The sequence below is a fragment of the Scophthalmus maximus genome, chromosome 2 (assembly GCF_022379125.1).
Source record: "Scophthalmus maximus strain ysfricsl-2021 chromosome 2, ASM2237912v1, whole genome shotgun sequence".
Classification (NCBI taxonomy): domain Eukaryota; kingdom Metazoa; phylum Chordata; class Actinopteri; order Pleuronectiformes; family Scophthalmidae; genus Scophthalmus; species Scophthalmus maximus.
The window spans coordinates 16,371,484-16,386,815 of NC_061516.1; the positions used below are offsets into that span (position 1 = coordinate 16,371,484).

Genomic DNA, 15,332 nt, shown 5'->3' on the forward strand with positions numbered 1-15,332 from the left:
GCAGCAGATTGAGATGCATCTTGGCCTTGGCATTGTGGTGATGGCCTGTTGTTGGAATCTCTGTAGCCATATATAACCAGCAGTAAACAACCAGTTGTTGGAAATGACCTATAAAAATATAACCCACTCATGAATGCTGATTACTGAATTCGTCATAGCAATTAAACTTCTCTGTAACTCTCATCTTCCATGTTTACCACCCTGCTATTGAATTGCTGTGTTGTTTTGTATTTGATTTATTTGCCAAGTATTTCACTGTCAATCATTTACCCTTGTCGAACAATATATTCTTATGAATCTCTCCAGCTGTTCATTAAATGTTCTTCTTTTGTGTCTTAGGATGTTGAGAGGCTGAGGAGTGTTGGCGGCTGCACTTGGGCTGCATGCCTTGCTAACGCATGGAGAACTGACAGGAACAGCACTGGATGGAGGCCAAGACACTGGATGGCGAAGACGAGGAAAGCACACAGTATTGTGGATCACTTGTGTTGTCTGTTCTCTTTCCTAGCTGGTCCAAAGTAGATGCAAAGTGTTCTGCAATGTGCCTCATTTGTTCACTCCGTCACGTGTCACGCACGGAGAGATGGCAGAAAGAATCAGGATAGTCATTCAAGGCTAAAGAAACACTTTTGCTGCATATGGGATTTGCAGTAGTATCCCCGCAATTTTTAAGGTGATAACAAAAGGAAGCATAAACACTAGAAAACATTTTCGTCCTCACCGCAGTGTTGGATACGTATGGATTAGAGATCACAAGGGAGCCGGTAGTTATAGACAGTATTCATCATGGGCTGGTGTGAGGGCAAGGCTTCTAGGTTACTGTTGTTAGCTGGGTTGGTGCTAACAGGAATAGCATTGGAATATGAGGGGGTTCCTGGTCAGTGGACACGGTACGGCCAGTGGGATGCCAAGACAACAGGTGAGCTCAGCTTTATTCTGAAAAGCAACAGCAGCACAGCCCTGGTGCTCTATCTGGATGATGGAGGGAACTGCGACTTCCTGGAGCTCCTCATTGCAGACGGGAGGGTCCAGATGCGCTTCACCATCCATTGTGCCGAACCAGCCTCCCTGCACACGGAGACACGTATCAACGACCAGCGGTGGCACAGAATCCTCCTCGCTCGTAATTTCAGAGAGACCAGGCTAGTGGTGGACAACGAGGAGAAAGTGGCTGAGGTGAAGTCCAAGAGAAAAGAGATGGTAGTGGCCAGTGACCTCTACGTGGGGGGGATCCCACCTGACGTGCGTCTGTCTGCCCTGACGTCAAGCACGGTGAAATATGAGCCGCCGTTCCAGGGCCTTATAACCAATTTGAAACTTGGAGAGGCACTACCGCTGTTGTTGGATGGTCAAGCTGTTCAAAGTGATTTGGAGTACATATGTGCCGCACACTCTCCCTGCAGCAACCAAGGCCTGTGCTCCGTCAGCCAAGGGGAGGTGCTCTGTGATTGTCTCAATACCAGCTACAGGGGGAGGTACTGCCATGAAGGTGAGAAAAATACCGTCCCTTGAAATGTAATTTTAGCATTTTATGTTTGTTTTTTGTTTTTTTACATCAGTTTCTAACGTCAGCCTTTACAAGCAAACATTTGGCCCAGACCACTTACAGGCTGCTCGGTTGTGTGTGTCCAGCTCTCAGCAAATGATCTTCACAAGTCACAGAGGATAACCGATTCATAAAGTGACGGCTGTTTGTATGTTTTTCATTTTCTTGTTTTGGAAAGTCAACAACACAAAAAAGGCTTGAACTTGGCATTTGGATGTGAGCTAAAAGTCTTATCGCCGGCAAGCCAAACCAATCAGCGAGCTCATGTTTATTTGCTCTCGTTCAGACCGATTTCCATCCGTCCTGCAATAATAATAACCATTTATCTAAAATGAGGTGGGTGCAGAAAACATACTGTCCCGTGTGTTATGCTGGTTGGTTGTAGGTTTGTTCTTGTCTTGGAAATTGAAAATAAACTAAGGTGATGCATACAGTAAATGTTAGTAAGGTCTTCTTCCTCAAGGTCAGGGGTCATAGGTGGGGACCTTACCGGCTAAAAAGGCAAAGCAGAATCCTGGAAGGGGTTCCATCATTTTAACAGTGGACTCACAACCTGCAAGCCAATAGTACATTTTTTTTGCTTTCATTATAACCACTTTCACCATTTTATTAGCCACTATACCTTTTTTAATGACAACCTGCATTTTTTGTAAATATGTCTTATTGTGTAGTGATGACATAATACTGGAGTGAATTGTGAATACAGGTTTTAAACATCACAGTACCTGAAATTAATTCGAGGAACATCTGTCTCATTCACTTTTGCTGTGAACTCCTTACGTTACTAAGACAACAAATGACCCGACTCACATTTATGTTGTTACCTTTAAAGGAATCAGAACGTCTAACAGAACATGATCCAGCGTTTCTGTTGATTTTGATGTAGACTCTGGGTTTGTGGTAAATTGATACAAAAATATCCTGCTGTGAACAATAAATACACGTACGTCTGTTTTTCTTTACTCTCCAGCAGCTGTCCAGAAAGAAGTTGAAGGTAAGACAATGCATTATATTATGAGGATAATGAGGAGCATAATTTGTTTTCTGTGATATTCTTGTTTGCAAAAGCGCAATTACCACAGCCTCGGTGTGTGAGACTGTGCTCGGTCATTATCAGGTTGTTATTGTCAGTTTGGACTGCAGTTCTGACATCCAACAAATTAAGCTAAAGGGAGATCAGTGGTCACAAGGTCACCAAGGAAGTGCTTAACGTGCTGAATGCTCATTGTGTGTATAATCAGTGTGCCCAAGGTGACTCGAGAGGTCTGCAGAGCAGGATGTCTCTGAATATGGGGAACATTCATATCCAGAGAAACGGACTGCACAGAAATACTTTGTTCAATTATTTATAACTTCTGTATTTTTCCTCTCTCTACAGTGCATATTTATTTCATGTAAACTACTGTTTGCTGTTAAGATTTGCAAAGTCTTATATGACATTATATGGTCTAAGGTTAGTATGTGGACACGGCGCCATAAAACCTCAGGTGTAACAACTGAATACCGAGGCCTTGACATTCACAAAACTGTTATAATATTTGCATTATATATCTTTTGTATATATATGGTGCATCTAAAATTATTTTGTTAAGAAGAACAAATCTCCTTTGGCAGTAGAAAGAGACATTTCTCTCATTACTGGCGACGTTTTAACTGACCATAGTTACACAGGAGTGGTTTCTAATGAGGTGCACACACTGAAAGTGAAATGAAGATTGAAGGTGAGGAGGGAGATTTGTTTAGTTGGCATCAGGGTGAGACATCCATCTCCCTTGTAAGGACTGCTGGTTCCTGTGAAAGGGCGGCCAACAGGCTCAGGAGACGAGCACGAGGTGCACTGAACCACTACACATTATAAATCACTGTTACTGACACAAAATGCACAGACCTATGCACACCTGCTCTCCGAAATCCTACTTCGGACATGTAGTGGGTGTGTAACAGCAAACTAGACTGAAGATCTCATATGGTTAATATCTTCATGTAAGTGCATGAGTGTAGGATGGATGTAATGACAGCGCACACAGACATATTCTCTTAAGACAGCATATAAGTGAGACTTGTGATATGTGGCTGTATGCTTCATTAATAGAAACAAGCGTTAATCATTCTTAAATATGAGCAAAGATGCTATGAATCTGCTCACAGCAAAAAGGCAGGCATTATTAAATGACATGCTGCAAAGAGAGCCCATCAGAATGTTTATTGGATTAAAGCTTGACATGGAGACAATTCCCAGTGCAGAATGCATGAAAACAATAATGACAACAGCAAAATCACACTCGCCAGATGCCTCTTTTTCTGTCCTTCAAACCACTCCATGTGCTATTCAGCAGCAAGGCTCTACAATGCATACATAGACACATGTATGCATTAGCAAAAATCGCCTACCCCCTTCAGAGATGGCGAAGATGGTAACCCATTTGCTATATTTGGTCTTGGTTGTGGGTTTTTAAGTGGTGCAGGAATTATCTGTATCCGTCTGAGGAATTGCTTTGAGGCAGTGAAAACCTTTGGCACAGCAGGTGAGTCTTCCGAGTTGTTCATCTACAGTATGCAGCACGCGGGTTCTCGTCGATCTGAGTGGACAAAGATGGTGGGGGCATTCTCTAATGCCACAAGAGTGCAAAAACCTCTGGTGTTTAGTGAGCTAAAAAAAACACAGGTCTGTGAACAAGAGATAAGGACAGCCACCACACATTGCAGATACAACAGAGAGAAATCTCGTAAACGTATAGGACAACCTTACACAACAAAGACATGCCTAGTGCACATTTTCATTTTTGTGCGTGTGAGAGCTCAGCAGTAACACACTAAGAACTATAGGGATGACTAAGAAAGCATAGAAATCTTTGAAAAAAGGAAAAGCTGGTCCTGGTGGGCTTGCTTCTTTCAGCAGGAGTGACCTTGGTCTAATCCCTCATTACGGCAGCCTCCATAATACTGTACTTTTCTCGGAAAAAACAAATATGACACATTTTAATCCTCCCGCGACGGCTCTTTCTTCTTCGATGTCTGCTAATTAATGTCACAATAATAACTGAGAGGTCCTTCAACATCTCCATTTGTTTTCTCACTAAATTTATTAAACCTACTAAAATCACAGCGCTGTTCATGTTAGAAGGGTTTCTAAAAGTTCATGCTGTTATTAGAAATTAGAAGAAGAAAAAATAAAAACTATAAGATTTATTTTGCTTTTAAACAGCCACACTGGCATTAATTCTTGACCTCATTTCATTTGTTAAAAATGTCATACTCTTTTTTTTTTAATAAACTTCACACTTTATACATTGTAGATAATTGTAGGTGAGAACAAAAGAGGTTTGAACAAAAAGAAACAAGGATAAAATCAGTTAATCGTTTCAACCTCCAAAATTCTGGATTTTTGGAGGTTGAAACGTCAAGAAAATACAGAGAGCAAAATACATGCCTGTTAATACATGTATACAATTTTTGAATTGTTGTGGCTCACCTTGATATATAACATGTCACTCTTTCCAGAGAAATATTTATTAACAGGGTGTGTGGCAAGAGGTCAACCCACCGGCCGGTTTGAAAATGGCTTCAGTAGCCTTTGGTGTTGTTAAAATTAATTATGGATTTACTCAAGGTCAACATATGTGTATGAGTAAAGGCAACGCAAACACATTATTAAAAGAGGGTTGCTAATCATGATCCCATATAGGGCGTAATGATTTTGAAAATGTCACAACCAAGCTAAATCAGCCAGTTCACAGATTCAAACGGACTACAGGAGTGGACTTTTCACAAAGACTTTGTTTTTTTTATTTATTAAAAAAACATATACTAAAGTACTGCTATGTAGCGAGACCAAGTCAAAAGGATCCTAAAAGCCTCATGTTAACGTGCTGATAAAATATTCTCCCATCAAGACATCATAAATTATATGTTTAACCCTGATATTCATCCCTTAACGTGAAAGTTACTAGAATTAAAAAAATCTAGTAGATTGCTGGTGGGAGAGGTAGTTTCTTTTCAAGCAGGCTTTCCTCTCTAATGGGATTCTACAGGCATCTCTGCGTTTCCTCACAGTGTGCTTTAGATGTAAGGCTCAACCGGATGAGCTTATTCAGTTAGCGGCTGCTCCAATACAATGGCACAACTCCTCACCCACCTTTCTTCGACTCCTCGAAGGATATGTGCATATATGGTCAAAGCCAAAGATTACGTTGATGGCTGAGGATCTTTTTACATGTTTCCTTTATTGACCTGTTTCGGCCACTAGCATCAGCGTCCATTAGTCGTGGATGCAGGTCGTTTTTCTCACCTAAATGTTTGACATAATCAGTGTTAGGGGTCTCTTCAGCTACAAATTCTTCAGTTTCAGTACAAAGAAACTTCCAGTGTGAATGATTAGACTGGTTCATTCTCCACTTGACAAAGCAACGGCCTCTGGCTTTGTGACTTGTTCAGCTTATTAGTTGGATAAAGAACAACCTAACCATCAGCCTTCCATTTAAAAAAATGGTTTTTTTTTACAAAAGGCAAAAAGATGGAAGAAGATGTTCCCTTATCCCTTCTGCTGTCATGGTCAGTGGTGGGAAAAATCCTGAGCCGCCCTTTTAGTGTATATTTTTTAATTATTTAGCTATCGTAGCACAAGAGTGAGTAAAGGATACAGACACCAGAGGACGATAATGCATGAGCTCAAGTCCAGTCTGGGAAAATGACATCATTGTGACATGTCGAGGGGAAGAGGAGGCTGCATAATTTATACCCTGTGTATACTGTACATAAGTCGGCTTTTCATTTAGAAAGTACAGCCACAGTGAGGCCGCAGACACTGGCTCTTTATTACCTCCGCTAAGGGGGTGATGTTTTCACCCTTTATTTAATATTTTGAGACAGGGCATTTGTTGACATTTTCACCAAATTCCCAGGGAAAAATGCATGGATCTTGATGGGGGAAAAAGCAGGCATAATCAGGGGACTGGTATCTATGAGTTTGCAGCTTGATTGAATTTAAAGGGACTGTTCGGCCTTGGCGGAGGTATGCGCTCTAATTGGTGCCATTCCACTCCGGGATGTCGACAGAGTAGTGGGCTCAGTCACTGACTGACTTTGCTATGGGACTATATCAAAAGCCTGTGGCAGTCAAGGACCTTCCCAGGGGTAATCATGTCCATACCACATCAAGAGTTGCAGCCTGAACCGCCTTGTTCAGAAGTGTGAAGGAGATTTGTGCAATAGCGACTTGCCCCTCCATAAAGTTTTAGCTGATGACTGAACTGGGACTGGCTGTATGAGAATCTTCGAGTGCTAATACACTGATGAGAGCTGTTTGTGTTGGCTGGCATTGTGTGGCTCGCGCTCAACAGAGGTGTGGCATGGTGTCATCCCCATCTCCCCTTTGGCAGCAGCAGCAGGTGAGGTGTGCCTTATGATTTTTGGCTGATCTATTGAGGTTTTTGTCTGCGCTTCGCCCAGGAAGTGTGTGAGAAACCGGGGCCGGTGGTGCGCAGAGGCAGACCCACTGCTTAGCAATATCATGTGATCGGTAGACTTCACTGCATGTTCAGTTTACTTCCCTAGATTTGTGGTAGTTTTACTGTAGCTGTGTAAAGTGCCGTACTGCATTTTAGTTTGGATTATAATGTCTATCTTACTGCTCTCAAACATTAGACCTTTAAGCCCTGTATGTGTTGGCCATTGCAGTCAGCTCAACTGCAGCCTCTGCACTGGGCTAACCTTGACAGAATATGGTGTCAGGATTTTGCTTTTCTTTTTTTCTGGCTGAATCGCTTTATGATGATTAATAGCCTACGCAGCTTTTTGTCTCTGTTAGCTTCTGTTATTTTGTTTTCTTCCAAAATTAAAAGGTCAGGTGTGGCAGGTCATTGCTGGCTGACCTGTTACATGATGTCTGTTGTGTCATTCTATAGCAGGGCCTCAGTCCTCATGTTCCACTCCCAAAACCTATTGAGCTCTAAGTGAAATAGTCGATAGGGGCTAAAGAGTTGGTGGATAAAGAGTGGCGTCACTTCTGCCCTTTCATAAAATGCTGTCGTGTAGAAGCTTAAATAGGCTCATCTGGATTGGCTGAGCACTTACATGCAAAATATCTGTGTAGAGAAGTGGAGATGAGGGACTAAGCCTGTAGAGCCCCATTAGGGACCACAGATCTCTATAACTTCTTAAAACATTAGGTCCAAAGCAGGTTTAATGTATATCTTGATACATCTCAAACGCTGTCTGCATCAAATAAACATACAGTACGTGTTCCATTTAGAAAAAAGCATCTGTGTGAGCAACTACCTTTCAGGGTTGCACCGATCAAGATGTTTTTTTCTTTCCTTGCCTTCCCTCTCCTCCCTTGAGATGTTTGTCTGTTTTTAGTTTGATTTCCCCTTTATGTTTTAGTTTGAACTTTGACATCCGTACCTTCCCCAGGATGTCTGTCACAAACTGCAGTCCAACATTGTGACAATGCTTTGGTTATCCCAATCCTCTTTATGAACTTCCTGTTTTCGTATCCTTTTTTCTGTTCTTTCCCTCAAGGTCTGGCGCACCTGATGTTAAACCGCCAAGGTATGGGGTCTATTGGTTTGCTTTTCCTTCCCAGCCACCTGATCACAACATTTTCCCTCCCCTGAAATCATTTTAGTTAAATGTGCTGCACTAATATTTCCTCTCCTCTTTTCTCATATACTTGCCTATTCGTTTCTGCTTCCTGTCATGTTATGCTCACTACTCACTCAATTTTTGTCCATCAAACCCTTGTCCTGACCACTGACTGAGCTACTGGAACATCACCTTTGACCTCTGCAGTTTTTCGCCAAGGTAATTCACCTATGCTCATAGCATCTCTTCGGTTTGGTTTCATGGTGTTTTCAAAGGAAGTAAACAGGTGTCAGTGATAAAGAACAAAGGGTCTGTCTCCCATGTCCACACAAAAATCTATTTATTGACTTTTCCTGTAAAAATAATCAAAAGTACAAAGATGCACTTATAGTTCTTGGGGCTGTTGTATACATATTTTTTAATACGATGACCAGATTTTTTTTCAAATGTGTGATCATTGGGTTGTCCATAATGATTGATCAATGTAAATAACATTCATAAGACTGCAGAAGTGCTCATATACTGAACATTTATATAATCACAGATTCCACCACTGCTGGTGGTAGAGATGTTTGGACACAGCAGGAGTTTACCTGTGCACAGACTCTAAACTGATGATTAACTCAAGTGCTGAATAATATCTGAATTATAGTAAAGCTACAGTTCCGCATTTTAGAACCTCAAAACAAAAACTTTAATCCGGTGCAACATAGGTAAAACATTTTGACAAGTCATTCTGACTGCGTAATATTAGTGGCACTGACCTACATTGAGTCTACACATTCATGCTTTGTGTTTTCTACCACATGTTGTGAGGTCAAGATAAAAGTCTCCATCCTGTCTCCATGGTAATCCTTTTTTTCTCCAAACAAAGAGAACTGGTTTTAATGACCCACTGACAATATATATTACTCTGCATAAGTCCTCATTTTCTTCGTCGTTGCTGATATGTTCTTTCTCATCTTCGATGAATTTTGATAAAATAAAAATCTTTTTCAAGGTTTGTTTTTCTTTCAGGTACATAGAAACTACAATTATTCATTGACAGATTCTGTATTTGTTTCCCTTAAGATGTCATTATACATACTCTGTGGATGTAAGTTATAGCTTTATATGTCATCTTTGAATATATTGTTCCCACTACCGTGGAACACAAATACATGAAGAGGAAAAAAAACGAGGGTGGCAGTACCCTGGGTGTTCCCATGTACATTTTCTTGTGTAGGACTGATTAACACTAATATTGAGGTCATTTACAGTATGAAAAGGAGTAAGCGAACACTTAACAGTATGATAACACTAGTTTTTCACCAACTATAAATGGTGCAGCTTCAGGCTGTTCTTTACTGTGAAATTACAGATTAGGGTTTGGATTCTCTGGGACAAACTCGTTTGTGTTCAGAAAAAGTGATGTGTCTTTGTAAGGCCGAAAGATAATGTTTGAGTTAAGCTCCTACTTTAATTGATGGGTGTGCTGAGAGGACAATGCAGTCGAATTTACCAAATGCTACTACCGCCTCTACTGTTCAATGTTCAATATTGTCTGCTGAATTAGAATGACGTGGCAAAAGCTAATATTTAGTAAGTTGTCCAGCAACTGTGTCCTAAAGGCCACGACAATATGGTCTGTTGTGAAATGAGGCCTGAATGTAATTGCTCCATTTCATGCATCAATGATAAGAAGAAGTTAGTTATTGACTGTGGAATGAAGACTTATAGAAATACCACGCAATACTCAGGCATTGCTTTGGTGACAGAGTGCTGTACATCAGACTTCTTTGCATATGACACATCAAAGTTTTATTCAGCCATCTAATGCTATCGTAAACATTTGTTATGAACCTTGACTATGTTCCACCACTAGCCTGAGGGCATATTCAAGAGAATGGTTTGTATTTATTTGGCCATAAATAATTTTCAAATCAAATATTCAACACCGTGGTCCCTCTCTAGGAAGTGCCCTACATTTTCTTGATGAATTAAAGCGTATAAATGAATTATGGCAGACGCCAGGGAATCCAAAAGAGTACCGCAGAATTTGAGATCATTCAGACTCAGGTGTACAGTAGCTTATTGAGCAACAACAGAAGTTCTGCACATCCACATCCCTGCCTCCAGACCAGAAGGGTTAACTGCTGCCCGGCCACTCCACATGCCCGTACTGGCCGACTTTGGCTTGGTTGCAACCAGCCGATAATCGACTCCCCGTCCCTGAGCAGGGGACAAAGTCAACAACTGCCATCTGTGCCCCGGGCTTTTGGGCCGCTTTGAAATTAATCAGCCGTAAAACTTAATATTAATGAGCAATCCACATGTTGGCCTTTTTTTATGTGGCAAGGCCACTGCAGCATAGTATAACAGTAATAGAGGCAGGAGCAGGTGGGCTAATAGGAAATGGTTGTAAATAATGTCTACCCACCTGATGGCAACACATTTTCTTTACAGCTTCTGCTGAGCCTCGTGCTGTGACAGCTAGCAGCCGATGTTTAGCTCTGGGCAGCACCTTCGGGGATGTGGGCATAGAGGCAACACCGGCTGCATCTAACCCTCTAAGAAGTTAACTTGTCCAATGTTCAAATGGCACACAAGATGCCTTATCTCCTCCTCATATTTTGTAGCTGTGCACATTAAATTGGCTGTTAACATGGCCCAAAGGACTCTAGTATATGTGTCCTGAATTTAGAGGGGGTGCAAAGAGATAGGAGTTTGGATGATGCGAGGGACAACACAACGGGAAGGGAGGCAATAGACTCATGTACTGTAGAGATTGTCATTACTGTCATCATATTCTGCTGAGCCTTCTTTTTTCCGCTCACGTGGCCATCCGTTTGCATGGAGAGATGGTTTCGGCGCAGTGATCTTACAGCTGCAGCCATGGCAGAAGTTTGATGGCTCTGCCCCCCCGCAGTCTGCTGCAGCATGCTGAACTGCTCCAGCAGCATCTCTGAGCTGGTGCACTGATTCCAGCCAGTATCTCTAATGGTATTTCCGTGGAGTTAGTGCCAGAGTGTGTCTGGTGTGAGAGCAAACACAGTGGATATTGCTCTTTTCACAAGCTGGTAAATATTGTTGCTGCAGACAATGGGGGTAACCTCGGTAAGCAAGTAAATGGGAAGGCAGAGATATGGCCTGCTGCCTTTTGATCCACCCACACATTGCTTCTGATCCCTCAAAGACCATCACGAGGACTTCAGGGTCATCTGCTAATGACGTCTTTGTTATATAAAGCTGGGAATGATAAAGAATCCACAGGATGTTCACCAGTTATGGTGTGACTAATCATATATTTCTTAGATGTCGGGTTAGATGGTAACTGTGCTTTCGGGGTTATCAACTTGAGGCACCTTTGATTCGATGATGAGACCGCCTGGTGTTCCATTTTTTCCTCGGCCACCGTATATTACCTTACTCCTACAACATCAGTCAAATGGGAAACTTCTGATTTAGGCTCAACAACAATGGCATAACAAGTTGCTGTGTGCTCAAAAGTTGAGTGACTACACTGTTCAAACAATAGAGACTAATGGGACCACTGATCCTGCTGGCTTAAATTGGCCACTGGAGTTCAGAAGCCGACATTTACAGTTACTCACAAACATGGGCTTAAGAGACAGCTTATCCCTCTTATTTGAAACAGCTTGCTCAGTAGCTCAGAGGCTGCATCGTATAAACGAGCAAAGGAAAGGGCGTCTGTGCTGACTTGAAAGCCCACTCATGAGTTCAATGATATTGTTATGCAATAGTTAACATTATTTTTGTGCTTAAATGTAAAATTACAGTTTCATATCAAAAGTTAGCACACTGGAACGATAGAACAAATGCGTTAATGTACTGTATGTGTGTGCAAGGTCATAGTTATCTATCTATCTATCTATGTTATAAATTTATGTTGCTAATGTGGGATGCTAAGAAATGACGAAGCAGACCAAATCCAACATCTTCCCTCTGCTCTGGTTAAACCAGTAAACAGCTTTTTGATGGAAGAACTGTAGAAAATGTATGAGCTGTCAGATTTTTACTGTATATTTTACACACTCACTGGAAATTGATTTGAATTGTGGTGGGTGCATTTTACGTTTGCACCCACCTCACACAATTTTTTGGTATTTTTTAAAATGGCACCCTTAAAAAAATGATACGGCTGGCATTATTTTAGGCTTTTCCTGTTCTTAACAAACCTTGTGAAAAAACCCGAGCCAACAATGTGTTTTCAGCCAATACAGTCTGTCTAAACACATTTATTGCACTGAGCCCCTCAAGTACATTTTTCCTACTCAAGATGTAAATCTTTAAGAAAATGTTATATATTTCTAGTGTTTAAAGAGGGGCAAAATAATTTATTCAAATTCTTTTTTATTGTGTTTTTTGTTCTTCAAATAGCTGGGCATTGTAGTTCTTAACCAAACTATAATCAAGCAGAAGTGAATTATGCATTTGATTGGGACCATTTTTTTGCTGCAGATTTTCGCACAATAGTGAGTATTTACAGCGCTAAAGGAGTCTAAGTTGGATCAACTTTAAGTAAATTACAATACTCATTCATCGTTATGAGGCAACATGTCACCCGTGTAGCACTGTGACTCACTTATAGGTTTTTTATGGAGAGAAAAACAAAGGGAGAAGTGTCGGCCGCACAGAAAACAGTTTTTGGCTGAGGATCGTTTTTTGCTGTACGTTCAGTACAGCAAAAAATAGAACGTTTGTCCATCAGAACGTAACGTGATCTTGTATCATATATGAGAGTAGCTCCACAAATACAAACATGGAGTTTTCAAATCATAACTGGCAATTATTAAATATTTGTTGAATAAAACAGTACCTTTGATTTTCTTAATAGTCTTAATTGTTTCACTGACTAAAGCCCTGCTCTTGTCATGAATACATGGTGGTACAGTAGCTGAGTCAAAACTTGAGCCTGATGACTGCAAGAACTATCTAAGATGTTTCTTTCCTCCACTCTCAGGGCAGGAGGAGTCAGTGGCCACCTTCAAAGGCAATGAGTTCTTCAGCTACAACTTGTCCCAGACACCCATTCAGAGCAGTTTGGATGAGATCACGATGTCCTTCCGTACCCTCCAGCGGAACGGCCTGCTGCTTCACACAGGGAAGTCAGCTGACTACGTCAACCTGTCCCTGAGGAATGGAGCTCTGTGGCTGGTCATCAATCTGGGCTCTGGTGCCTTTGAGGCCCTGGTGGAACCCGCCAGTGGGAAGTTTAATGACAATGTCTGGCATGATGTCAGAGTGACACGCAACCTCCGCCAGGTGCGTTTACATCCATTGTCTTTTTTCCCCGACATCATGTCCGCCATCAGGTCAGCAGCAGGCAGAAAGGATCTGACATCATGTATATCAGAGAAATCCACATAATACATATGCAATTATCTTAACATTGGGATCAGATCCCGGCACAAACAGGGATAAGGTACTGTTAGTGTAAACACTCACAAATACTGTGTAGGTTTCTGGTGAGTGCTTAACATTTCTGCTCTGATGGATTCCATTTCACATTCTGATAAATATTACAAGCTCATATTAGGTCATTGCCCTCCTTCTTGTGAAATAGATTGCTTTGTCAGAAATCAGTCTTTTTATAATCAGCAACTTGCTTTTTTTTTCTCCCCCCACAAGATTGCTGTAAAGGTCATTTTACCTATATTGAAAGAAGACTCAGCTCACAGCAGTATCAGTATCCATCATCAGTGATGGAATCTCTGGAGCCTGTTCATTTTCTATCTTTACAGATCAATGTCAGGGAGATTTTCAGTTTTTGACAAACTCAATTTAGCCAAAGACAATGTTTTGTGGTTGTAAGCAGCGATGCAGCATTGCAGCAGTGTCAGAGAGGTCATGCATGCAAAATGGAAGCTTATATAATGAATATGGCCATTGTGTGTGTCCAACATTGCTGCTCTGTACTCCAGCAAAGCACAACTTCGGCCATAAGGTTTGATATTCCTTTAAGTTGTCCACTGGACAGAGCACAGTGCTGACTTCCCACATTAATACACTCGCAGGATGTGTCTGGTACATTTAATGTTCCCTGCTGGAAATGTGCAGTCATTAAACCGAAAGTCCCATCGTACTTCACCTTGAAGCTCCACTAATCAATGCTTTTTTCATATTATCACTGACTTAATGACTTGGTTGCTGTGAAAACCCACAGACAATTACTCATTTCTGCAGGTCTACGGAGTGTTTTTAGCTTGGAAATGTACTGTATGGTTCATCAGTCGTGTTTCCAGTAAGCATCAAACGACAAGCATCCAACGAGTCTTGACTTAACTACCTGCCCAGCTGGACAAACTGTGGACAGACAACGTAACTACCTGGTGAAGAAGTAAAAGACAGGAGTTGGTAGAGAGCAAAAAAGAGAGTAACAACAAAAATTACATTCATCAGGTGACGCACCACTGACATAACTCTAAATGCTAATGTTGCTCTTTTTCTTTCGGTGTAAATTCTGTTTACTAACATCAAAGCAACATCAGCTAGATTTAACAACATCTTCATCAATTAAGTTAAAATTTGGCATTCATTTAGAGTTGTGTTTGTGGCCACCTGGTGAATACTCACTCTCTTTTAGGTCTGTTTTGACATTTTACCAACATTTTGGCAGACACTCTTTGTTAGCATATTTAACAACAGACCTGATGACACCAGTGTAAAATGCCAAAGTTGAGCTTAATTCATATTCTTGAAGCATTAATTCAGTGTGTCAACACACTGTTTACAATAGTGCCTCAGTGTGACAGTGCACTTGGCACATATTGATAAGTTTGTGAAATATGATGCGGGACACAAACGGCATCAGTTCAAACTGAATCCCCAAACTGAAGCTCAAATGCAATGTGATACTCTTACCTCACGAGTATTTAAAAATGGGCTTATGCTCACTTATGTACTTAATTTAACTGACCCACAACTAAAGCAAACTCATTTCTCTACAAAGTGCAATTCATTTAAAATGATTGATTTCTTTGCAAAAGTAGAACTCTTTCTTTTTTTTTTTTTTATCTGACTCTTTCATCTTCACCAATATATTCTGAACTTGTCACATTAACCTGCATATAAACTTGCATCTTCCTCCACACCTTTTTCCTCGTCCTGGCTTCCCGGGGAGCAGAAATCCAATGCTTAACCCTTAATATGCTTTCAGCCATGCATTTGATCCTTGTGCAAATTGCTTTCCCTTCAGATAAGT

General features: G+C 41.1%; 1 protein-coding gene across 2 annotated transcripts in view; it reads left to right on the top strand.

Annotated features, from left to right (window-relative positions):
• Positions 1–15,332, top strand: part of nrxn2a (neurexin 2a) — a 120,344-nt gene that overhangs the window by 36,207 nt on the left and 68,805 nt on the right. For both annotated transcript variants that reach the window (XM_035625836.2, XM_035625837.2), the window contains 5 exons: positions 340–1,489; positions 2,517–2,540; positions 8,066–8,095; positions 8,336–8,347; positions 13,092–13,393. In XM_035625836.2, the coding sequence (XP_035481729.1) occupies positions 787–1,489; positions 2,517–2,540; positions 8,066–8,095; positions 8,336–8,347; positions 13,092–13,393 (1,071 nt within the window). In that variant the 5' untranslated portion in view covers positions 340–786. The remainder of the gene's footprint in view (positions 1–339; positions 1,490–2,516; positions 2,541–8,065; positions 8,096–8,335; positions 8,348–13,091; positions 13,394–15,332) is intronic.